At 37.3% G+C, this 26,223-nt stretch overlaps 1 protein-coding gene across 1 annotated transcript in view; it reads right to left on the minus strand.

The window, feature by feature from the left end:
- The window catches only part of LOC140240019 (uncharacterized), a 39,001-nt gene that overhangs the window by 5,601 nt on the left and 7,177 nt on the right, over window positions 1-26,223 (minus strand). The window contains exon 2 of the mRNA XM_072319830.1: window positions 13,985-14,645. Coding sequence (XP_072175931.1) covers window positions 13,985-14,645 — 661 coding nt within the window. The remainder of the gene's footprint in view (window positions 1-13,984; window positions 14,646-26,223) is intronic.

A 26,223-nucleotide genomic window follows, 5' to 3' on the forward strand; every position in this document is an offset into this window, starting at 1 on the left:
CCAGGTAATGTTCATGGAAATATTTAGTAACACTTTAGCAAAAACAAAAACATGTTGACCACCGACATGAGGTTTGTGCATCATACAATGGGTCTAGGGCAATTACCCCCTGGGCAATTACCCCCGGGCCCTTCCCCTGTCCCTAATCCTAATCCTAATCCTGAAACTAATCCTAACCATAACCCAAACTCCTAACACTAAACCTAACCCTAATCTTAACTCTAACCTTACCATTAACCAGTATTTAGCCGGGGGGGGGGGGGGGGGGGGGGTAATTGCCCTCTGGGGATAATTGCCCGGATACGCATACAATGACTGCTCTATGAATTCAGTTGCATAGTCAAATCAGACATATATTTCTTTTGCTGCAGTGTCATGGAACAAATTTGTAAGAAATTGTTTGAAATATGTATCCATCTAATATCAAAATCATCAAAATTGTGCTTTTATTCTGTTACCTCATTGTTGATTTTCTTTGTACTGAATTTCCTAATTGCATTTGGGAAATTACAGTTCACAATACCATCTGAGATGCCTCGGATGCGAATCATGACTTTAAAACATGTTCGGCAATTATTTTTCTTTGTGTGGTCACCTTCCACTTCCAGTGAATGTTGTGATAACTGAAGTAGCAGCATTTCAAGTATTTATGTTTGCAGCTCCTTTGGAAAAAAAAAGAAGAATTGTCCTACTGACCCTTGGCTGCTAGAACGAGCATTAACACAACGGGAATTTAATTGAGAAAAAGATGAATGAAAGGAAGAAAAAAAAATCAAGAAGCCAGCAGTAGTCTTCATGTCTGCACCTCACTGCTGATGCAAAAAGTGATGTTGGGGATGAACATCCAGACTCATACCGGTATTTTGATTCCATGAGTCATCCGCTCGTGCCAAGATGGAAGTCTAGGCTTATGGTCTGTCCGCAACCGGGATTTGCTGGAAAACCTTCTTCTGATCAAAGTATTACTGGGAGTCTTTCAAGTGCAGAAGTTATCAAATGTGGCAAGCAACAAAGAAAGGCAGGCAAATTAAGAGACAAAGGGAGAAGTAGAATAGACATTGATGATGAGATTCGAAACAAAATTTTCTGTGGAAATGAGATTTTAAAAGAAGGAGAGGGGAATGATTGAACATCTTTTGATAAATATGGACTGAAAAAAAAAGGTATGCCTTTCAAACTTTTCATTTAGGAAACATTTGACAACTTGTCAGCTTTCTTTTCTCCATGTAATTGTTGGTTCAATTGGGAGCACATAGGGATTAAGCGGTTACATAGAGTTTGTATCGGTTGTGGGTAAATCAAAGTGGCTAAAAATTTAAATCTTAACCTGTTGAGGACGAGTCCCGAGTATACTTGGGCAGGTGTCTATGGGAAATGCATGTTGTAGCAAAATCAAACCATTCTCAACGGGTTACAAAGGGCAATGCAAGTGCAATGAAAATACATTTTGCCAAATACCTGCCCCTATATTGATAATTAACCTCCACAAAAATAATGGTAATAGTAACAATGATAATAACTTCATTAACTACTTTTATCAATTGCTTTCATCGATATAATCATTCACATTTGTTGTCATTATTATCATTGTTGTTATCATTATTTCCAATACCATTATTTTGGTGGCTACTGAGCAGAGGCAAAAGCTTTGAGGAAATATCATTGTCTTTGAATGAGGCTGGCAACTGAAAAGAAAAACGTATTTGGATCCTTATAAAAGAAATATGAATAACATCATCTTAAGTACAATGTTTGCCATTGGTTTGCACTGACTCTAAATGATTCTTGAAGAGTACGGGCAGGATGTTATCGACATCGACTGCTTGGCCCTACATACAGCTCCCTCATCCCTCAACCCTACCTCACCCCGGCTAGATGATCCTGAACTTTTGAACCATCTCTCCCACAACATGGCATAGAGGGAGGGAGAAAGATCGAGAGAGGGGACAGACAGAGATACAGATAGATAGATAGATAGATAGAAGGGGGTGGGGAGGAGAAGGGGGGAAGGGAAGGCCTGGAGTGTATGTATGATCTCAATACAGATTCCTCACTTTGTCAAAGAAATCCTTTCGGGACCACTGTCCCAAACAACCATTGAAATCACATTAAGATGATATGGACTCTGAGTGTGCAAGGATTAATGAAAACAACACTGACCAGGGGATGACATTTTTGATGCTGATCAGAAAAGAAAAGTTAAAGAGTATGACAAAGAATACAATAGAAAAAGAGAGGGAGAGAGAGAGAGAAAGATGGAGAGAGAGAGGGAGAGAGGGATAGATATTCTCATATCAGGAGACACTTGATCTGACTGATGCCAAAAGTCACAACAAAGTGAGCATGATCTACAGCTAGATTTACATTTTTTAACAAAGAAAAAAAAAAGCAATGTTAAAAGTCAAGATAACAGCTTTGTTGCTATGAGAAGAAAGAAAAAAGAGAAGAGAATAAGAGAGAGTAAAAGAAAGAGTGAGAAAGAGAATTTTTAAAGACATAGTGTCATACACTGATGTTCTAACTATACTCCCTGCCCTTCCAGATCAAGCGATCAGGATTTGATGTTAAAAGCAGCAAAAATGTGATGTTTAGTAACCAGGGCGTGTAGCCTGAAAGCGGAAGCAACTGTACATCATGGATAAACAGATCATAATCCATCTACAACCAATATGCTGCCCTCCCTAAAAGCTCACGAGCACGTCCCAAATCTTTTCTTCTACTTCTCCTCTTAATTGATTAGTAGATAATCATCTATAACCACTCAGAGTCTTGCCTGTCAGAGCGACAAGTGTGTCCGATTTCACAGTATTCTGCCTTTCTTTGGCAAAAAAGAGGCTTTCTTGACCCGACTTCCCCCGATTTCATTTCCTTCAAGGATTTGATTTCCTTTTCGCGTATGTGTAAGGATAAGTCCGGGAGGGTGTGGATTTGGATTAACAAGGATAAAGGATTAAGAAAATTATCATATCTTGTGCAATGACCAGCTGACAGTCAATGTGTGAATGAGAACTCATCATTAACTTGCTGATTGCGGCAGGAAAGTAAAATGTTCTCCCATATTTCAATCCCAGTCCTATGTCGTTGATTGCATCGTTTACCATTGTCTCTGATATAATACCTAATCTATACCCACATTTCATGACTGCAATGATTTCATTCCCTAAGCTTACTGTGCATGACCCTGACCGGTCAATTCCATGTTTGATACATCAGAAGATAAACACATCCTATTCTACCTCAGAACTGTTTTTTAACCACCTGATCATTATAAGAGTGCTGAGCCTGACTTATCTGGCTTCAAGTCCACATACATTCATGTCTCAAGAAGCCACCTTACAGCCTGAAACATGGAGTACCAAGTTGCATCTCAATGTTACTTTCCTTTCCAATTCTCTGACAGTTTCAGTCAAACTCACATCTTATCTTAATAGGATTACACAATGTCTATGGCACAATTCCAGCAGGGGTAGAAAGTAACTGCGGATTTACTACTTATTTGAAACACACACAACTTATAATAAAATCAAGTTTGATGCATAACATTTTTATTCTATTCTTCCACCAAGCCTTACAGGTCTTCTTAAAACACTGCGGAATGAAGAAAGATCTGTGCTGTATGATTGCAGTGATATTTCAAAAGCTGATAACAAAAATTGTTACATCTAGGTCTTAAATCTGTTTATACTGACTTTTCACAGAGAATATTATGTTTTTCTTCATTCTTTTCTCTTTAAGTAGCACTAATACCATATTATTATATAACCTTTGTTTCATCTATCCTATCCACTGATTTTTTTTTTGTGGGTTTTTTTTTTTGTCTGATCTAATATGTATTCCATTATTTTTCCACAATTAGTTTGCATCTCTTTTCTTGTCACTTTAGTGCTTTGTTCACAATGACAGCGCTTTATTTCTTGAAAGAAGATGTCTGCAACTTATACTACAGGGATTGGCTTCTATTACCACTCTCCTTCAAACTGAAAAAAGATCACCTCTAGATGTTGTTGTGCATATGTGTGAGCTAACCTGCAGAAAACATTGCCTGAAAATCTATCACTGAGAGAAAGAAATGCTTTCTCAATTTATGTTTTAAAGAAGAATCTCTTATCAAATGTGTCGTAATGGGACCTCAAGTGGAACAGAAGATTATGTGACTTATCTCACTTTTCTCACCACACCATGACTGCATACTGAAAAGAAATTTAAAATGCCATTCAAACATATCATTGGTTTTCTGATTTCGTTTATTTTAGGCAATAGAATCAAGTGCAGGGAATGAGATTCAATAAAAGAATTTATGCAAATTCAAGCAATTCTTATTTAATTTCTATTTTATCACTCGTAACTGATCAATAATTGCAGATTAAGAAAAAAAGTGACTGAAAAGTTAGACATGACACACACACAAAATCTAATCTGTACTTTTAAACATGTGTCACATAAGTTTTGCATATATTGGTAACTGCTTGTTGAATTCCCTCATTGGGAATTGAGGGGTTAAGCCAAATTTACCAAGTCATGCACTCGCCGTCGACTCTAGACAGTGTGTATACAGCAGGGCGTGTCGGACGATTTCAGTGTCACACAAATTAATGAACGGCTTAAGTTATTAGCCGGAAAACCAAATACGAGGCAAGAAATAAGATATGGCTGTGACTGTGCGGAGCTTGCACTCACTCCTCTTCGTGACGATCATGTACAAGAAACTGAAGCCCAATTTGATTTCCAATGAGCACACCCGCTAAGATTTGTTTTCCTTCCTTTTCTACTCCGACTACTGAATTATGTATTTTCCATTAATGATTAATCCGCCTATTTTTTCCCCCCTTTCTTCTCTCAAACTCGTTTGGCAATGAAACAAAATCAGTAGTTATGAATAAGATTTGCGGGGAATTACAGTTGATTTCATGCGGCACACCCTCCCGGTCTAATCTCACTGCTATGATATCAAAGTCTAGGTTATTAATCTGCGACTTGTTTGTGGGCATATGATTCACTGGAAACATGTTGAGGTATGGTGGCATGCCTGCCTATCATGTTATTCCCAAATCCATCAACTCTGGGTTTGGTGTTTAATTCTTTGCCTCATCGCTCCTTGCAAGCTTCAAACAATAACCAACATTAGTCTGTATGGCAGACTCTGCCAAACTATTTCTTCCTCACTTCCTCTATCTACAGAAACAATGAAAATACTTTCATATGCACTGATTAAGACTGTTCTCTAGACCCACTTGTCTTCGCAAATGTAGAATGCTAGTAGAATTTACCTTTATTACTGTACGACATTATTCTATCACTTCCTTGACTCTAAAATAGTAATTATGTAAGTGTTGGTATATATTTCTCTATCAGAATTTTATTGCTTGTAAGAATTAATTAAGAATCATTAAAGATCATTATGAATAACAATTACAACTATTAGTACTATTGTCGTTTCTGATCCACATCTGTTGCTTAGTCAAGAAATGAAGCAGCACAAGTTGTTCCGAACAAATGTAACAATTCTTCTCTCCCAACACTTCCAAACATTTTCTTTTGTCTTGCTACTTGATGTGACAAATTCTTGCAAAATGTGAATCTCTACAAGAATACTAGATCTTGATGTTGCATACTCTCTAAAAAATCGAGTGAAAATATTCACTCTTGAAGGAGTGAATACAAAAAAAAAGAGTGAATTTAGAGTGAAATTGAAGTGAAATTGGAGTGAAAATGTTCATTTTCAATCATTTCGGAGTGACCTCAGGGATCACTTGAAGATTCTGGAGTGATCCCTGAGGTCACTCTTAAACAAGTGAAAATGAACATTTTAACTCAAAATTCACTCCAATTTCACTCTAAATTCACTCTTTTTTTCATTCACTCCTTCAAGAGTGAATATCTTCACTCATTTTTTTTTTTTTTTTTTTTAGAGAGTAATATCAAGTGTTAACTGCCCTTTCATCTTCACATTGTACGTTGTACTTTGAAAGTAACTGGAATTACATTGGTTAACATAAATGCTGCCATCATAAAATTATGTCACAGGAGCATTATAGACAGTACATGAGGCAAACCAGATATTGACATCATCCAGATAATACCGAATACCATTCACATCTACACAAACTACACATATGCCATAGAGAGACTACAGGCAACTCCCATGACAACAAAGTCCTCGGGACCGGCTGTTTTCTTTGACTGTATCCAAATTTGGTTGTAGCCAAATAGGAAAGTATATTATAAAAAGATATAGATGATAATTTCTAGACCTGAATTTTAACTTCATTGTACTGAGAATTTTTGATAACTGTGTCCGTTATAAAGGGGAGTGTACTGTACAACAATGTCTGATCTTGAAATTATTTTCAAAGGAAACATATGTGACATATTTCTCCCTTCATTGTCTGAACTTTGGATGGCATATCACTGCAACATAAAGTAAAGGAGTACAAATGTGCCATTTGTAGATATCTTAGAAAATAAGGATAAGGGAAGGAAAAGGTTATTTGGCCCATCCACAATGCTGGTTGATTTTGAACATTGTAACCATTTGTTCTGTGATTACACCCTGGACAATGCTATAATTTTTTCACGCCCAACATTCTTGTTAATGATGCTTCTGTTTATTGTTGTGTTAAAGAGCACAGAACAGACCTTTCAACCTTTGTACCTCCTTAGTAACACTCATAGCAACAGAGAATCAATGTCTGTGACATTGGAAATTTTAACCAGATTCTTTATACCTATATGAATAAGAGCAAACGGGTGAATTGGATCATTAGTTCAAGAGCAATTTATCATCACTACAGAGTCTGTTAGACAAATGTTCAAATATCTAGGTAGGTGCCCATATTTCTTTTTTTTTTAATGTATGGCCCAGATTCTTGACCAAGAATATGCTTAAGTTCTGGTTTAAATTTGAGATTTTTCCTCCTAAGGTTTTCCCACTGGATATTGGATTCTACTATCTGGCATGATGAAAGAGAAAAATATTAAGATGAAGTCTATAATCTGGTTTATCCACTCCATTTTCTGGGGCAGAATGAACCTCTCTTGGGTGTCCATTTTTCATGTGGGGCTCCTGTGTTCTGCGAGAAGCAAGCCAATGATCAATATACCGTGATAAATGAGTAAAAACCCATGTGCAATTTAGCAATAACCACACTGAATCATTACCTAGTTTCTCTTGATTTACTATTGTCAGAACTTGAGGCTACTAGAGGAAAGCAGACAAAAGAACTAATTAAAAAAGAAATTCTGACACAAAATTCAGACTAATCGAAAACTCAAATTGCAAAACAGTCTCTTGACAATTCCTTCGAATGCACGTAGAAATAACAAATCCTTTAAAGAAATATTCCAAACCATGAGCATGTTTCTGTAATAGATGGAATTGAACATTCATGACCATTTGTTTTCAATTTCAGATAATAGAAGTTAGGAGACATATTGCAGAAGCAGACAGATTGCTGGTGAACATAAGATAAGAAGTAGAGGTAAACACAGGGAGAAAGTTGTCTCCCTGACAAGAGAAAGGGAATCTATATGCATTTAGAACCTGCTAATAGACTGAATTAACATTTTACCACTGAAATCAAGACTTATGTTTGATGGATGAGCCATGCAGTGGTAGTATTTCAGCTTTCAGACACACTTATAGTTATTAAGGTAGATGAACTGTTGCATAAAACTGGGTGCACCGGCTCCTCAAAACGCAACCAATTTCAGTCTTTCTTAAACTGCTTTCATCATGCGGCACTCTACAGTGAGCCAACTCTACCGGAATAAAGGCGGGGTAATCCAGCCAGATCAGACAGAGAATCCGCAGCGCAAATGAACAAACAGCAGAAAGAAAAACTTTCCCTTGCTGTCCCAAGGTTCTCAAAATATTGTAGCACATCACAGCACCCCCTCGCAAATGAAGTGTCTACCTCTTGGCTTACAGCATCGCAGAAAGTTAAAAACTTTATAGAAAAGTTTTGAAATTCACACACTGCCCCCCTTCAGGAAAACTCTCTTCCTTCTGCTTTCTTCCACTTGTATTCCAAACCACCTCCACAGCCACCGGTTGCATCTCACTGATGGATCCCATGGACCCCAGGTTTAGCCTAAATTGGAGGAGATTATGACCACAACGAGTAACTCTTCAGGCGCGGCAAGGTGTCCTTCGACTTCTCTATTGGCCTAGTTTTTGAGATCCCCACCAACCCCAAGCTCTAACTCACTCTGAGGAGGACAATACACTGGCCCCCACTTGATTGGAATAGGGAGGGGAAACAAGCTTTTCTCCCTATTCAAGGGGGGCTCACACTTATGCAGTGGACCCATGCAAATCACTCCACACAGAGCCCAGCATATACACTTTGTAGGTAGGCCTAGAACATTTAGAACATTGTATTGGTAAATGTACCATGTAGACTAAATGACAGTATCAGTGGGGCAAACTGTACTATTTGTTTTGAAAAGGAAAAAAAAAAAACCCACACATATTTCATGTCAAATGGCAGTGTTGAGAGTGTTTAAAGTTTGCAATCCAGGATAGATCAGAAAATGGCTGATATGTTTGGAAAATAAAATCTCTGTCAGTATTTGCATTGATTTAGTCATTATTCAGTAACATCAATAATTGAATATGGCAGCATTGCAGTCAAAGTTTATTCCCCTAAAAAGGATTACACAGCTAAAATGAAATGAAGAAGATTTCTGCATAGCATACTTTTGCACTTATACTTCTAATGGGAAAAAAAAAAGCAATACTGAGACCAAATCATGCATTTTTTTTTGTAACCAAATCAAACGTTTTTTTTTTAAATCTAAACTAATATCTTTGCACTTAAGCGACATCCCCCGTGATTCAGTTCCTGATTATCAGGTGTGCACAGTATTAGTGATGGTCCACAAGCCCTTGAGCTACTTCCCTTTTGATGAAGGGAAAAGAAAAGAAAAATCTGGAAAATCTATGTTACAATCAGTGACAAAGGCATTATCTTTATTTGTACAATTCACATACAAGACATATGAGAAAGGCTTTAATCTCTCTTTTAGTTTCTTGTGACAACAGCAAATTAAAAAGTGGTAATAAAATATCATTTACTTGATATATTAACTTAGGGCTATAGATATGAGAGATATATGTCTTGTGACTGATGGTATCGATGCAATCTTTTAATTTTACAATGATTACTCAAAGATGACTGGATTCAATGTATCTGTAAATATTGGAGAATTTTATTGCAGGGTGCAGACCTGAAGATGATGATGTGAATTTATTTCTTAAGCCTGAGTTTACAGGACAGAAGGCCCAAGTTTGCCCTGAAACATCTCATCCTTCACAAGTACATTGACATTTAATATAAGCCTACTTGTCACAGCACAGGGAAGTCCACAAATTTTTTGTAACTTAATATGATATCTTTACTACCAGCTAAATGACCCATGTTTTGAGATGGGGCTCTTTGACACTTTAAATCATTGGTTTATCTCTCTATAAGGCTCGTGTCAAGTTCAGAGAGAAATTGGCTCTCCCACACCTCTCAAGTTCACTTCATCTAGCAAGTAAACATAAGAGAATGCCAATCTCGCATCATTTTAAGTCCCACACGACCATTTTGCGTCGTTCCGGAGAGACAAACCCTCACAGTGAGAACGGGATGCGCTGGACACTCTGGTGGCAACTTGACACCGACTAAAATGAGCGCTCATCTCGCCCCGTCCATCCTGTCCACTTTCCTTTCCGTGCTATGTTCCCTCTACAGCTGCCTGCCGGCGTATACTGGTCTCATGCTTCCTCATTTGATGGTCGAGGGGATGACATTATCATACGACAACTTCCCTCAACTCAATAGCAGCCCCTGATAACATGATACACGGCAAGCCATCAGAGTCAATTAACCCTCCTGATTCCAGCTATATTCTGTTTGATACATCTTCCCTCAAAACAATATAGTCATATACTTAAATGCACAATATATTTCTAATGAAGGTATTTTACCACTTTGAGCTTTGTCCCGAGCATCCAAGGGACTAACTATGAGTTTTGTTGATTATTGTATCAATAGTTTTTTTGAGAGATTGTTCATTAAGAAAATTTCTCCTTTTTTTTTTTTTTTTTTTGCTTCCAGATGGATAAAAACAACTCATCCATGTGTTGCAAACAGACAACTAAAGGCCTTGAACAAACATGATTTGAACAAAGAGAAAATACGGTTTTGTGTTTGAGTCACTAAAGAATGGTTTCTTTGGAATGACCATGGTACACACTATTTCATAGCTTAATAAGAGGCTGTAAAACATTTGATCATATGAAAAAATTCAATGAAAAGAAACATGCAGCCTGCAAATGGAATGCTGTCCTATATCCCTTTATAAACTCCTTGACACTCGGCTTAATTTGCCACACTATTTCATTATAGCACTCAGTAATCAACCCAAACCTATCCTAGCTGAAAGTTAGAGAGTCTGTTCAGGTGAAACTACATTGACACAATAGGGATTAAGGAGATTGGGTAATCTCTACTTCTTGACAGTGTAGTTACCATCTAAATATGTCAATGGGTGAAGAAAGCACTATGGCTTTTGGTCAATTGGTCAGCAATACCCATTAATGCAAACTGTAACACTAGATATTATGGATGAGCATTGGAGAGGGCTAGAACAGAAGGGGTTAATCATACAGCCTCTCAGAGGGAATAATGAGGAACTAGGTTGACTAAAACTGTGTAGGATAGTTCCTGATGGTCTATTTCCTCTCAAGAAGATACCATGCCAGATGGGTGCACTTATCCCATGTGCTCTTGACCTTGACAAAACAGAGCCGGCAATCATTTGTTGTCCTTTTCTGTTGATTTTGAAAAACTGGCTGCTTTGATTACTGGAGAACAGAGTGTAAGATGTAAAATTCTCTTCAGCGGGGACCAATCACACTCAGGATGTTCCTCATTCTAGCTCTTGTCGCAAGACCAGCTTGAGGGTCATATGACGAGAGCTGGCCTAAGACAACACATTCGCCTAACAGCACAGCAGCAGTGACGTGTAGTAAGAAGAGAGTGTTACACTAATTTTTTATTTTTTCATATAGAATATCTTTTACTTTAGCATATCTTCTTACATGGCATTTGTCCACAATGGTTTCAATACGGGAAGCAAAATGCAGGAGATTACAATTCTTGAAGAGCTAAATGACAGAGATGGGAGACCAGTCACCCTGTGTGTGATTATTCCCCTTTTTTTTGACAAGTTTAAACCATGGAACCATGCCCTCATGCAATGTCACATACTTATATGAAGCATGAAACAATTCAACCACTTTGTTTTAAGGGCTACAAGCATATCGAGCCCTGCTTAAGCAATAGCCCCTCTTTCTATGCATAATAAAATTGCTTGTAATATGTTTTTTCATTCTGTATATACATAAATATGTATTCATATTACATCAAAATTTGTACTTTTGGCAATATGATGGTATGAGTACAAACCGATAAAAATGATTAAAAAGCAAATCAAATAAACATTTGGATCACCTGACAAACTTTTTCTTTAAACTCACTGGCTAGAAATCGCGTCTTTCAAAGTGAAGCAATAGTCTTTTACAGGTTATCACCTCATATCAGATACAGGGTGATACTGGCCACACATTGCCAATATGTATGAAGGCAAGCAACTTTCAAACACCATTTGAATCACACGAAAACTTAGAACTGCTCACAGTTTTGTTGAAAGTGTACTTTTTTTTCATAGGTGACTTCCCATTAGTAGTAGTAAGCTGTGGTTACACGCACTTTCAACCCTTCTGTACTTGAACAAAGCCTGTCCATGCCATGTGTTTCCATATCATGGTATATAATATCCTGGGGGAAAACCAGGTGATTTATATCTGTTTAGCAATACCATACTATTGGCAATTGCACTGATCATTTCACGGGCTGGTAGCTTGAATATTAAATAATACCTTTTTTACTGTCTCATGTACAGGAAGTGGCAATTCTTTGTAATTCATATTTAGGGCACAGCCACTCTGCTTTCCTCTATTCTATAAATATGTCAAGTAACTTTGTTAATGGGTTGTTAGACAAGATTTTAATGATGTATGTCATTGTGATAGAATGCATACCCAAATAAAGAAATGTCAAGACTGACACTGAATGCTGATGAAAACCCATGTTTGCAGCACTGCACAAACAAAAAGCTTTACTGCATGACAGTGGAACAATATTTGATGCAATCACAGTCACTATGAAAATATGACACATTAGCGTGATTCTTTGTTTGTTTTTCACTTTCATATTTTCTCACAATGGGGCATGTATATGAGAAAAATAACATCAGCTAGAAGTATAGATTGCACTGAAAAGCAAGTAGGCAACATCCCATGTGTTTGGTTGATATTCCCCACATTGATAAACTCTATGAAACCTTTAACCCTCTCTGTGCCGGGGACAGTATTGACAATGCTATGGATTTCTGTGCCTATTGGCATTTGAAGGGAATTGAAACCCAAATATACATGGGAATTTAATGACTGCAATAATATCAGTAAGAATACATTGATGAGTTTGGGGAAAACTGGGCAATCCATTCAACAGTTATGAACTTCTAAAGTTTTGGTGCCACCATCGCTGGTTGAGAAGACTACAACCACTCATGAAATCAGTGCAGGAGAGCTATATAAATTGAATATATAGAGAACTCCAAAAACATTCATCTTTTGTGAAAAGTACATATTGCCTCAACTTGTTACTGAACTATGTTAAGGTAAAACCCCCTACTTTCTGAAAGAGGTAAGTCAAATGCTCTCGCATTATGCTAGAAAAGAGAAAATATAATGGTTTCTTTATATATTTCTTTGTATTGTTGCCATGCACTTACATAAAAACTGTGGTAATCTTCTCATACAGCAATATGGCAATGATGATGATGAAAATTAAAAATTCATAACTGTTGGATCGAATGTCCGATTTTCCTTAAACCTCACTGACGTGTTCTGCTTTATGGATGCATTCACTCCATCCACTTAATATTTGGGTTTCATTCTTATTTCTATAGCACACATGTGTGAAGACTATTCTCTCCTTCTCCAACAAACATTAAAAAAGAACCATGTAACAAAATGAATTAAAGAAAAAACACCAACACACATGCAAAGAAGTCTTCTTTTTCTTCTGGACTTCCAGAAGGCCCTCTTTCCTTTCCTTCCCAAAATCTGAATTCTCTATCACTCTGGGCTCCCGTACAACCCAAGCCTGCCGGTGGATTAAAACTAAAGAAGCATTCCACACCCTTGAAAGCAAAACCCAGTGCCGGAGCAGACTCTGTTACTGTGTACAAACTGTCCATGGCTACCGTGCCAGACAAAATCACTGGTTCTATTCTTACAGGACAACACTGAGTCCTACATGAAATTTTACACAAAATACTTGATCAAAGGCTTCTGTTATCCTCTATCCCAACAGTAGACAAGGGAGATCGACCAGATTTATTTTGTCTTTGTGGTCTGAGGTAGCGCTCTGATGTTGACAGAATTCTTGTCCAGATTTGTTGGAGGACAAAAGTCCTGGTTTAGAGAAGGAACTAGAAAATCATTGCAGATTTGTCAAATTCTGCAAAGACATTCAACAGAAGGGGCAAACTCTTTGGGGGAAAATGTTTACAATGCACAAATAGAGAGATCGGGTCTTCACTACAATTAGGAGATTATGTGATGTCATGCAGTTCTAGATTTGATATCTCTAAAAAGATGAGTTTTGTGTGATCCTGTCACAAAAAAAAAAATCACATATATGCTAAACAAACATGTGTAAACAAACATAGGAAACCTGTTTTTGTCTTTATTCTTGGACATAACAGCATAAATTGAATGACGCATTGCAGAAAACATTGATGAATGTTAATTTGGTGCTTCATTCGATTGTGTTTGAATTTTTTTTTTTTTGTATTTCTTGCAATATATGACACTTGATATGAATAATATAGAACATCAAATCATTTTTCACTGAATAAGACTCACCGGTGGTCCCTTAGATGATCCTGTCTCCTGAAAGCCTTGTGGCAGATGTCACAGGAATAGGGCCTTTCATCAGTGTGTGTCCTCTCATGGATCAAGAGGTTATATGACTTGGTGAAGTGTCTGCCACAGAACCGACAGATGAATTCCTTCTTGGTTCTCATGGGGCCACGTCCTCGCCGCCTCTCTCCTGTGGGTGCCGCCAATCGCGCCTTGGCACTGTCGGCGCTGCACGGCTGTGTGGCTGCAACCGCCAAATGAGCAAAGTCAAACCTTGGTGGTTTTTTAGCTGGTGCCGAAGAGAGCCCTGTCTGCCTTGAAGAGTGCGATGATGTGGAACCACCAAGGACAAGTCGGCGCAAGGTGCTGCCTGGGTGTGGCACCGACAGTGGGGACCCCGTCGCTGAACCCAGAGGGGCACCACCAGCTGCAGGTACCTGCCATGCTGCGAGGCCCTGCGAGGTCCATGCTGTACCAATGGCACTGAGCGGAATGAAGGGTATGTGGTCACCATTCTTGGGGATGTTCAGGGTACCAGCTGCACCACAAGCCAGAGCACTGGGTAGGTGGATGGGGCTTGGGTAGTGGAGTGTCTGCACCTGACTCTGGCTGGTTGGAGTGAGGGGCGGTGTTGGAGGACCAGCAGATTTTAACTTCTTCAGCTCTGGAATCAAAAGAGAAGGAGATTACTTTCATCATCTATGATGCTTGCTAATTATACATTTTAGAAAGTACATCAAATACAATCTTGCACTATGTCAATATTGACATACATGAATCATACACCAGCACTTCTTGTATGAAACAATAGATATCTGAGAATATATCATCCACACTATTTCTAAAAGTACAGTAGATCAAACAAGGAAAGGAACGTCAACATACTGGTTTTGTTCTTATCACATGGAGAAGCAATTTATCTGACACTAAGGTGATATTGAGCAGTTTCTGACAAATTACCCGATATTCATCCTTAAATTATTTGCACTGACCACCTGCCTAGCTACCAGTGGAATGATGAAGACTCATTGCTCAAAAACATACAAGAAATCCGACTTTGATAGCCTTTGTATTGAAGCTCCAACACCCGCCCTAGCTCTGGGCAAACAAGACATTAGGGCCTGGTGCTATCACTGCTAAGACCAGAGGCAAACAACATTAGCACAAGCCATCACCATGCTTTATGTGGATCAAAATCCAATGGATTTGATGCAGCTCTACAAGGTTCCAGGCATGAAGCTGAAATGGCCAAACATTATTGTGGAATGAAGTCATCTAAGTACAGCAGGTTGCGTTGCTATGATATCCCATCATTCTTTGTCTCAAAAAGCAGTATGCTATTGCTTATCAAGGCTATACATTGATAGCTTTAAGTAAGTTCTTACAAACAAAAACAAAAATTCACAGTCCGTGTTCAAGTCCACTTTGATAAACAGAATAAAATCTAATGGGAATGGATGAAGTTTCATCAAATGGATTGTAACATATGAAAATTATTCATATTTTTTCACAACCACATTTCCAAATGAGCTTTTCATGTGTCCTCAATACACAGCTCTCCATTGGTTTGCACACAAAATATCATATATATATATATATATATATATATATATATATATATATATATATATATATGGATAAAATTTGGCAACTACAACCTTTTTGCACTGAAGATTCTCATTGCCAGTTTATGTGTTTAGGTCATAGAAAGACTTCTGATTCCTTGGCATCATCGCTTTTTTTTTTCATGGGAATGATTATTACAAATATCACTGTTTCATAAAAACATGCTGAAACCGAAAATTCATATTTTCTTCATTTCTTAATATTTTTAATGAAACCTATACCATTCTGTTTACACAACTGCATTAAGCCAATTTGAGCATGGTGTGAAACTGAAATGTGTGATTCACAACATATGATAAAAATGTAAACGAATAATATCTTTGCAGAATACATAGAAAGAAATATCCTGCGACACAGATTATAATGTAAATCACTTAAAATCAGTTTGAATAACAATGATATAATTAAACTGTGATTGCAGACAGAAATTCTACTTAAAGTAAATTAAACCATATAATATTATCTTATGTACATTTCAGTTTTAAAAAGTGCTTCTAGTTCAGTTTTGTCAACCAAAGTGTGGTATGTATGTTAGAGGTCAAGGTTTTTTCCGTCATATTTTATCATACATATTTTATGCACCTTAGCTTACTACCAGTATCTAGATTTGAGATGTGATGTTTTATTTTGAAGGCAAGAAGAGTAATGCTATGTCACAATGTGCTGCATGATTTCACATGCATATGCAAGGGAAGAACGAACATACATTTCAGACTGTGATCTGCTGAAGGACCCTTGGGTGTCATGTTACAACAGCAATTATCCTCAGATCTATATTTAAGTTGCCACATTAATGCCTGAAGACTGATAACAATATACCAGCGCCTCCTTACCTCACTAGATATTAGTCCCAGAGACAAAGTTCATGACAAAATTGGCAGTGTAATGTTCTGAACAATGAGATTCCACTTATTTTCTTCTCAGCAACTTTGTGGATTTCTGAGAAAATGAAGCTACAAAGCTTCAAAGCTTGAATGATGATTATATTAAGTGTTACATCTTCTTTGGTCTACAAGCTTTGCTTTCCAGTGGACCATCTTTCCATTATTACACATATTTTTTTAGTCATTCTTGCAAAATATGCATTGCCATTCTTGGTTATTCTAAGTAATCACATTTATATTTTATGATTTTTTGTATTTCTTATGATCCTTACATTAAGAATTCAAGTTTCTTACAAAATCACAAGACAATAATTTGTGTAATATATGCTTTGTATTTTGTTTCAACTTTTGTTGGATGGAAATTAATGACATATTTGATTTAAAATCGACAATTGAATTGGTGGAATAAGGAACTTTGTATTTTCTGTGATCACTTTCTCATGCAGATAACAAAAGACTTCAAGACAAAAGTGAATATATCCCAATTTCACTCACTTTCTGCATTTTTTAATATTCACTATTTAATTCACTGAATGCAATTTTAACTTAGTCGGAAAATTAATTCTGAAAATTGAATTTAGCACAGTGCATATAATCACCAGAAAGACTAAATAATAGAATTGAGAAGATACATGCACCATTTGTAACCCTTTACTACATCGCACTAGAACACAAAAACTTCACAGCAGTAAAACCATTAACTACTCATTGGGTATCATTTTTCTGCAAGCATATGGTATCATGCAGATAGATTTTCAACCAATAAACTTTGTCCTTAAATTGGGATCAGGAATTTATCCTCAGGACCCCACACACAAATGATGAAATGCTACTGAACTTTAAAAACACGAAATCTGCCAAATTCCTCTCAATTTCCTCGGCTTCTTTTGTTTCAAGCGCTGTTGCATTTTGTTTTCTCCACTTGCAGCTCGCAGCGCATGGACCTGATAAAGTTGAGTCAGATCCAAGTAGCGGCGAGCCGTTTGAAGATCTCTACTGGCAACAGTTATGGATAAATTAGGTACATTTTTACCAGCGCTTGCAGCGGATGCCATTTCGGAGGGCAGGATCGAGTTACAGATCAATCCTACTTCTGCCTGACAAAGCTGGGTTCTAGTTTGACTTTCAGAAATAGACCCACAGATCAATTTGATTACAGCTTCCCTTATTCCTCTAATGATATGTGATGATTTTGTGAAATGGCTGGTTGGAAGTGGCCTGCTTGGCACTAACACACCCTCTCTTCCTCTCTCTCTCTCTCTCTCTTTCTCTTTCCTCATCTTCCATGTGGATTTAGAGGGGTGAAGAGTTTGGGAGGGGCTCCCTTGTCCTGGGGTGTAAGCCCATAGCCTTGTAGTTAGGCAATGGCGGCCGCTTAGCCACTGGCCTTTGAGACAATTGGCTTGATCCATGAGGCAATTGCAAAAGTGTTCCCTGGACACCAGAGCCGCCTGATTTGATTGAGATGTGTGGCAGCAGCAGACACCCAGCTATTCTCCTCTCCTCCTCTCCTCTTCTCTCCCTCCCCTCTTGCTGCCCGTCTCTCACACTCACTGAGATGGGTTCCTCACCATCCCTCCTCCACTCCCACACCCTCAACCCCAGTGTCCCCACTGACAGACCGGTAGAATGTGACCCTCCCCCGTCTCCCCTCCAGCCTCCCTGCTGCTGCTGTTTGCTACTGACATCCCTGCCAGCACCACATAATTGTCTCCAACACCAGGAAAGACATAAACCCTTCATAATGGACCTCTTCGCAGCTTAGCATGTCGCCTCTTTAAAGACAAAATGGCCCTCCCGCATCGCCGGGCGGAAATACCTCTCCTTCTCGCATCTATTATTCTCCCACTTTGCTGGAAACAGCGGTGTTGGTTTTTCAGACAAGTGCGATGCCTCGGCCTCTTTTGGCCGGGTTGGAGGGAGCCTCCCATCCCACCGCCAAACTCATATTTTGTTCTCTCATCCATGCCGGCCGCTCCGCGACGCCTTGGTACCGCAGCGCGCACAGCTGTTCCAGCCAAAGAAGAATGCCATCTTGCACCTGGGAAGTCCCGTGGCCAGGGTTCTAGGATCACAGGCTGGGAAACTAATTGAGGTGAAGGAGACATTGCTGTGAATCGGAAGTACCTTCTCTTTTCCTTCCTCTCCTGACAGTAATATGAAGATGATGACATAATTAAAGATGCTGGTTGCCCATCACAGAGCACAAGCACTTTGTAATTCCATTACAGGACCTCCTGCCCTCCATGGGTACACTTGCAGAAATTCAGAATGACTGCTGCTCAGTCTGTCAGTGATTCACATCACAAAAATTTGGTCTGTAACAGACTTCTCCACTGGCATTCTTAACAGACACCATAAGACACCACCAGGGTACTCGTCTATTGTGGCAAAATCAACATCACAGCAAACAGACATAGCACAGCCATGTTGTGTGTTCATACATGGCTTCATGATAAAACCAAAAGGGCGCGCATTCTCTTCATATGCTATGGAGTTTATATAGGGCTCTTTATCTGAAAATATATTCATACCTTCCGAGTACTGCCCAGTAAATAGCGAAATGACCACTAGAGGTCATTAAATTAACAATATTGTATACCTGTATGTATAGTATGTGTACGCATATAGGCCTATTGTTTGTTGGTTTATTGTCTTAGTTTCTGTGATACTGTTGTAACGTGACACAATATGTACTCTGTTCTATAGCGCCATGACTATTTTTTTAGGTAGAAATGTGCGCTTTATAAGAGTCTCACTATCATTATCATTATTATTAGTCAACATAACAGAAATTTGTACTATTACATAAGTATACTGCTTGTCATGTGAACCATTTTTCTTGATGTAACAAATAATATATTTTCATGAATTATTAATGCTCTCTGGCTTAATTCCAGACAATTGTACTTTCGAGCAAGGATTTGTAAACCACTTCCAATAACATTCAAGAATGTTCACCTTAAAACCATCTAAAGATATATATATATATATGCCTTACTTTCATCGGTAAGTGGCTGCGACTTTGATATTTGTAGCTGTAAATGATGGCATCACTGAATTGATCGCAGAACAAAGAATTGAAGTATCTAGCCCTCTCCAGTGTCACATTCGCTTTTTAAGTGTCACCCAATGATATTCAGATATGAGCCTAAACCAAAAACTTTTAGTGTTCAGGCAACCTGATTTCTTAAATACACTGCCCTGTCCATCAGTGGCAAAGTTCACTGGTGAAGGTAATCAAGCCCATCAGATTCTTGTTTCTTTTCTCAGTTCCTCATTTCAATTAATGTAAGCTAAAAAAGACAGTAGGGCATACCTCTATTGAATTTCAGCCTAGTTTTGCATCCTTCTAAGTACTTCCTAACTGGTGAAAGCTGTTTGGGGAATATCACATGGCTGATGGAAAGTGGCAGCTAATTTACTTTCTCACACAATCAAAAAGCTTCAGATATCAGTTTTAAAACATTATTTTCTTGGGGGGCGGGGGTGGCACTATTTACTTTGTTGGCCTCTGGAAAGAGATATCTGTAAAATCCACATATCAACTGTGCTTGCAAATTAAATGCATTCCCAAAGGTAGAGTGTGTTTTAAACTACGAGCTACACGGAAGGAAACCATCTGGTCATGATCCAACAACTGGTTTACCATTCCTTGAAGAGAATGTATTACCTTCCTGCTCCTACACGGGGAAAAACTAAAACTAAACAACAGCACTGGGGAGCCAAAGAAGAAGAAAAAAATTAAATAAAGTGACAGCTACTACAGGAGGAAGGAAAGCCACCATTAGATGATCCTGTCTTTGTGCCTATAGAATCACTTCAGTACATCTTTATGAAGATTAATCTTCCATCCCCATCACTCCCCACCCCCCCAAAAAAAAAGAAACATTCAACTTCAACTCAATGCAACAGACCTGTAAGTTCAATCAGTCTTATATGATAGTTTATGAACATTTTATATTCTAATACCATTTTTTTTTCAATATCACCACATATCATAAACTGACTTATAGACAAACAAAGAAATCATAATAGACTTCCTTACACTTTTGTTAGAATATTCTTATCTCACAGAGCATAATGCTTGCTTTTAATAAATCTGTATAATTATAGAGCTAAAAATATTCTTTGAAATTACTGATCTACTGGGTTAATCTTTCATATCTTGTCAAAAGATCCAATCTGTAAACTCTGAAGATTATAAACTGTAAATGACTTGCTTTTGGTGGCTATCCCTCTCATGAGAAAGCAACACGTGTAATTTTCTTAACTGGGAAATCCCTGATGTGGCAAAGTTATGCCAAGACTTGGATCATGATATATAAGAATTGCACAGCCCTTCAAACAATGTATAACATATCTCTTTACTTTTCTTCAGTCTTTTCTGGCATTGTTGTTTTTCTGCTCTTTCAAAACCGAGTAGCTGGACTTATGACGGAAACATGATCCCTGATGTGCACTTGCTCTTGAAACAACCTACAGCATTAAAGCTACTTGAGTTTTACAGTATATCCTCGTAATGGCATGTACATGGCTTTAGCATCAGCGTAAATAGATGCCAACCCTTTGCAAATCAAAGTTATTACCTTCACGAAAGTAATGAACTCTTATCAAATTGCAGTCAGGAACACATATATACCTTACCCAATGGATGATTTAAACTGACAATTACCTACAATATACATAGCCATTCAATGAGTAAATAATTCATTACTGGGGGCCAGCACACATAAGAACTATATAATGTGATGAACATGTGAAGTGTCTGACTCAAGTGGACAATAATTCTGAAGAAAGAAGGTGGTAATTTGATGATATATTACATAGATCATTTTGTTTAGATAGTTTGATTTTTATGTTACATAGATCATTTTGTTTAGATAGTTTGATTTTTATGTTACATAGATCATTTTGTTTAGATAGTTTGATTTTTATGTTACATAGATCATTTTGTTTAGATAGTTTGATTTTTATGTTACATAGATCATTTTGTTTAGATAGTTTGATTATATGTTACATAGATCATTTTGTTTAGAAAATGAGCAGCACCACAAAGCTGATTTTGTGACTGATATAAAGGCAAAATTTGAGGGAATGAAAAAGTCTGTAAGAAAACATTCATTTGATAAAGAAAACGGCAGAAAATGAAGTCTGGTGAAAGACAGAATGGCTGCTTGGGTTCGAGATGGCTGACTACAGAGTGTTAGTAGTAACCTTTGGAGTGAGACTGACATCCGCAATGAAGCGTTGGGAGTGATGTTGGGAGGTTGCCGGTCTCAGCAGGAGAAGGAAACAACATCAAATTTAATCTCTGAGAACTTTTTCACTATCTCTCTCTCTCTCTCTCTCTCTCCATCTAATTCTCTTCTTTTTCTCCGTGCTGAGACGTGTGCCAGGTAGGTTGATCAGCAAACATGCAACTGTATAATGACCCAGTCCTACCCTACAAGCTTCACCACAGCATCTGTCACGGTATTGCTCTGAAGGCATACCTTTCTCATTTACTTCAAGAAAAAGGGAAACAGAATTAGTAGGTTGCCCTTATAAACCCTAATGATCAAAATTTGTCTTCCTCAAGGAATAGTTTGACTAGATTTTGTGGTAAGCATATATAGCAAGGTTAAAAGAAGTGGTTGGAAATTAGTTGGTTTGACCATTTTGCTTTGGTCATAAATGATATGTAGGCCCTATACAAAATGATTTTTAGATTGGAATCATTCATATACTTTCTTCAACTATCAATAATGTCTTTGTTGTAAATACTTTATTTCAAACAAATAAATGATTGGTAGGAAAAAGAAATAGCCAAGTTGAGGAAAACAAGCTCTCACGAGACAGAAACACATGCACATCTTTGATGAAAATATGAATACTAGCATATCATTATGAATATTATGTGAAGATATGCGTACACATACACACACATATATAGCATATATAAACCTACAAAGCTTGATCCCTATTAAAGGTATAATAGTGAACACCAATACTTGTGAAAATGTTGCCAACAGCATCCCCATCCATTTTCCTTGAGCATGTTTTCAAGTGTAGAAGAGCAATAACGGATGTAAAATGTTTGAGAGAAAAAAAAAATACACAAATTCACACGATGCGGGTTGCCAGGCACCCATACCGATGATCCAGCTGGGAGGTTAGTGAGGGGAGATGAAATTGCATTAGTATCCGTTGACGACCCACGGTACACTCAGCTGTCACGGGTCATGCCACAGGATGCAGAGCTCCCCATTTGAGATGCACTTATTCAAGGAATATCTATATATATATATATATATATATATATATATATATATATATATATATATATATATCTATATATGACTGCGAATATGTCACACATCTTGAAGTTTATGTTATGACAATTCATTGGTAGAAAACAAATAGAGCATTGCAGTCTACTTTGAGAGAGAGATACTACTGAGTATATTCTTATATGAACATATACTATATTTCTACAAACAAACACACATTATTACATATATGTATATATACATATATAATACTTAAATTTATGTTTATAGTTACATAATCAATCAAATCTAAGCCAATCATATCACAGCCTGCAATTGAGATATGCATTTTTTAAACAATTAAACTTTTTTTAGTTCTAAAGTTTCTTACAATACGATTGGTATTTTTACAGCTCACGTAGAACGTCACTGTTACATCTCCTGAACACAATCTCCACTTTAAAAATGGGTAATGGTTTTTATTGCAGGAATTGGCCTAATTCACAGGGGTCTCACAATGAAAAAATGATGGTGGGAGAAAAGGAATCAAACAATAGCATGAGATAGAGTCCCTACAGCCAGTTTCAGAAAGAGAAAGAGAAGTATAACTCATAGTACTAAGCAATTCCATGAATGAAAATGCTCATCAAGACAAACAGCACAACAGAGAGCTTTATGAACTAATGTATGGGGACAGATAAAAAAATAGGTGGCTAGATAGATAGACAGATAGATAGACAGATACATGGAGAGGCAGCAAGAAAAAGATAGACAAAAATGACAGGAAAAGACCAATGTGTTGGCTCAGTAAGTAGAGCGGCTGCCTCACAATCGGGAGGTCGTGGGTTCGAACCCCGGCCGCGTCATACCAAAAGATGTTAAAGGTCCAGTTTATCTTTGGGAGCAGTGATTTCAAAAATGTTCAAGATATCACATTTGATACATATGTGTAGGTCTGTTGTATCATAAAACATCCTACCATATGAAATATTTGCAATAAAACCTAAAATATAGGGAGATATCAGGGTTTTTCTCAATAAACCGTAACTGTATACGGTTTAGTCTAGAAACATCTTTATTATAACCATTGTTCACATTTTGTGTATTTAACAACACTTAACATCGATTATACGGATTCAAATTTTGATAGTGGTTGTTTCTATCCCAAACTCACATTATAGAACTATTTTAAAGCACTAATGCTGGGTTTTTGTTTCATCTGCAAATGGTAAATTGTGCCTTTAAAAGATGGGAGTTGCTGCTACCTTGTTTGCCGTTCAACAGTTGAAAAGGTTAGAGCAACGTCGATCTGGCGCTGCTCAGTGGCTGCCGGGCCCACGATCAATTGGGCAAAAAAGAATTTCCATTTTCGGACAATAAAATTTGGAGTTTGGAGTTAATATCCAAAAGGAAAAAATAAGGAGAAAAGAGGAACACAATTTTTATGATATAATGGCAAAACAATGGACAGGTAAAAATATGATCTATGGGAATCAGTTTTTTTCCCCTTTTTTTTAACACTATTTGAGAGAAGGCCGAGACCTAAACCAAAGATAATATCTAGATAGCAAAGTCTATATTTTCATAATGGGATAACAGTTTGCTAGGAGTATATTGTGAGCTTCATGAGATATACATACACATGCATGATACTGTTCATCTCACTGATTTCATCTAAGAGGTTTAACCATGAATAGATATTATTACCTGATAAGTTTCCTCCTCTGTCAGCATTTAGTGAGACAGAATCTTGGTCAAACAAAGGTGGAACCTTTTCTATCTTTTTCTTTGTATTTTTTCCTTTTTCTAATTAACACCCCCTTTCCCCGAGTAAATCATTACTCGGCGGCAGCCGCTGTAAAATTTCAAAAGAGGAAGTCATTTGAGCTCCCCCAAATCTTCCTTCCTCCAATGAACAAATTTGGAAGTCAGAGGACTGTTTTGGCATATCCTGAGGGGAAAGTTTCAATTGCCGTTCATATTGAGCAACAAGAACATATTTCCATCAGCCCCTTTCCAGTTTCTGTCATAGATTGCAGGAAAAGATTATCACCTTTGTTATCCAATAACCAATTAAATTTAACTGTTGCAACATGACTCCCACGATTTTATGGGTATTAATTCACCATTGTCCTGAACAGTGACAAACACACACAATAACGGTATCAAAGAACTGCAAGAATCAAAGAAGACCTTGTCTAACCTATGATACAAGTACACTGTAAAATAATGATATCGTCAGCTGAGAACCAGAAAGGCACTGTCATGTTCTAAGATTTGAGGGTAAATAGAAATAAACAATCGATTTTCATGAAATAAAAAGCTAACTTAATCAAAAGTGGGCAGATTTATTAGCATTTTTCGAAATATTAGATAAAATAGCATCCTTGTGTTTTTCATTTTCAACATTTCACTGAAAATGATATTAATCTAAGAGAACAAGCTCCACAATGTGATACTAATAATTCAATACCCCCCACAACTGTAGTAATGCCCTTCTGGTTCTCAACCCATGATATACCAACTGCCTTCACCTAAAAGATTTTCACTTTTTTTGTACTAAACGTAAGCCTTGAGCAGAAAAAAGAACAACAATGACAACAATAACACAAAAGCAAGCTTTCACTCAAAAATTAATGATGGGCTGTATCATCAGCAATTGACAAAGATTAAAAAAAAAAGAAAAGATTGTTAGGTAATGAAATCAATTGAATGGCAATATTCCTGATCCATGGCAAATTAAGAACTTTGTCCAACCAGCATACTTGGCACACCTGGATATTCAACTGTCTAGTGTGACTTTGTCCTTGCCTATGTAAACTAGGGAGGCATACACTGAAAGAGCTCTGTTTAAATACATATTTTTTTTTTCTCCATTAAAATGACTTTGTCAGAAACCTACTTCATCGGAACTGACACCTGTACCAACACAAATTTGTTTATTTCCCTGTCACTCTGGTCTTTTGTCCCTTACAATTTGCTTCCATTTTCCATCAAACCTTGTTTGCCAGTAGTCATAATTTCCCTGTTTCAGAATAATGCAAAAAGAATTGAAATTCTGGAAACAAATGAATCATCATGTAGCATTATCGGTAAGACTATAAGTTTAAGCATTGTAGCATTTTGTGAGATTACAGAAATGGATTACAGGTTAAAATTTCAAAGTATCATAAATCATCAATGAAAAGAGTTCTGTTCTTTCCATTAAAAAGAAAAAAGAATGAGTTTGTGAATAATACACAACCCAACTACTAAAACACAGGAATCATCAATGTATTGTAGCATTTTGTGAGATTACATTAAAAAGAAGAGATTACATTAAAAAGAAAAAAGAATGAGTTTGTGAATAATACACAACCCAACTACTAAAACACAGGAATCATCAATGCATCGTAGCATTTTGTGAGATTACAGAAATGGATTACAGGTTAAAATTTCAAAGTATCATAAATCATCAATGAAAAGAGTTCTGTTCTTTCCA

Source organism: Diadema setosum, chromosome 16, assembly GCF_964275005.1.
Source record: "Diadema setosum chromosome 16, eeDiaSeto1, whole genome shotgun sequence".
NCBI classification, from domain to species: Eukaryota; Metazoa; Echinodermata; class Echinoidea; order Diadematoida; family Diadematidae; genus Diadema; species Diadema setosum.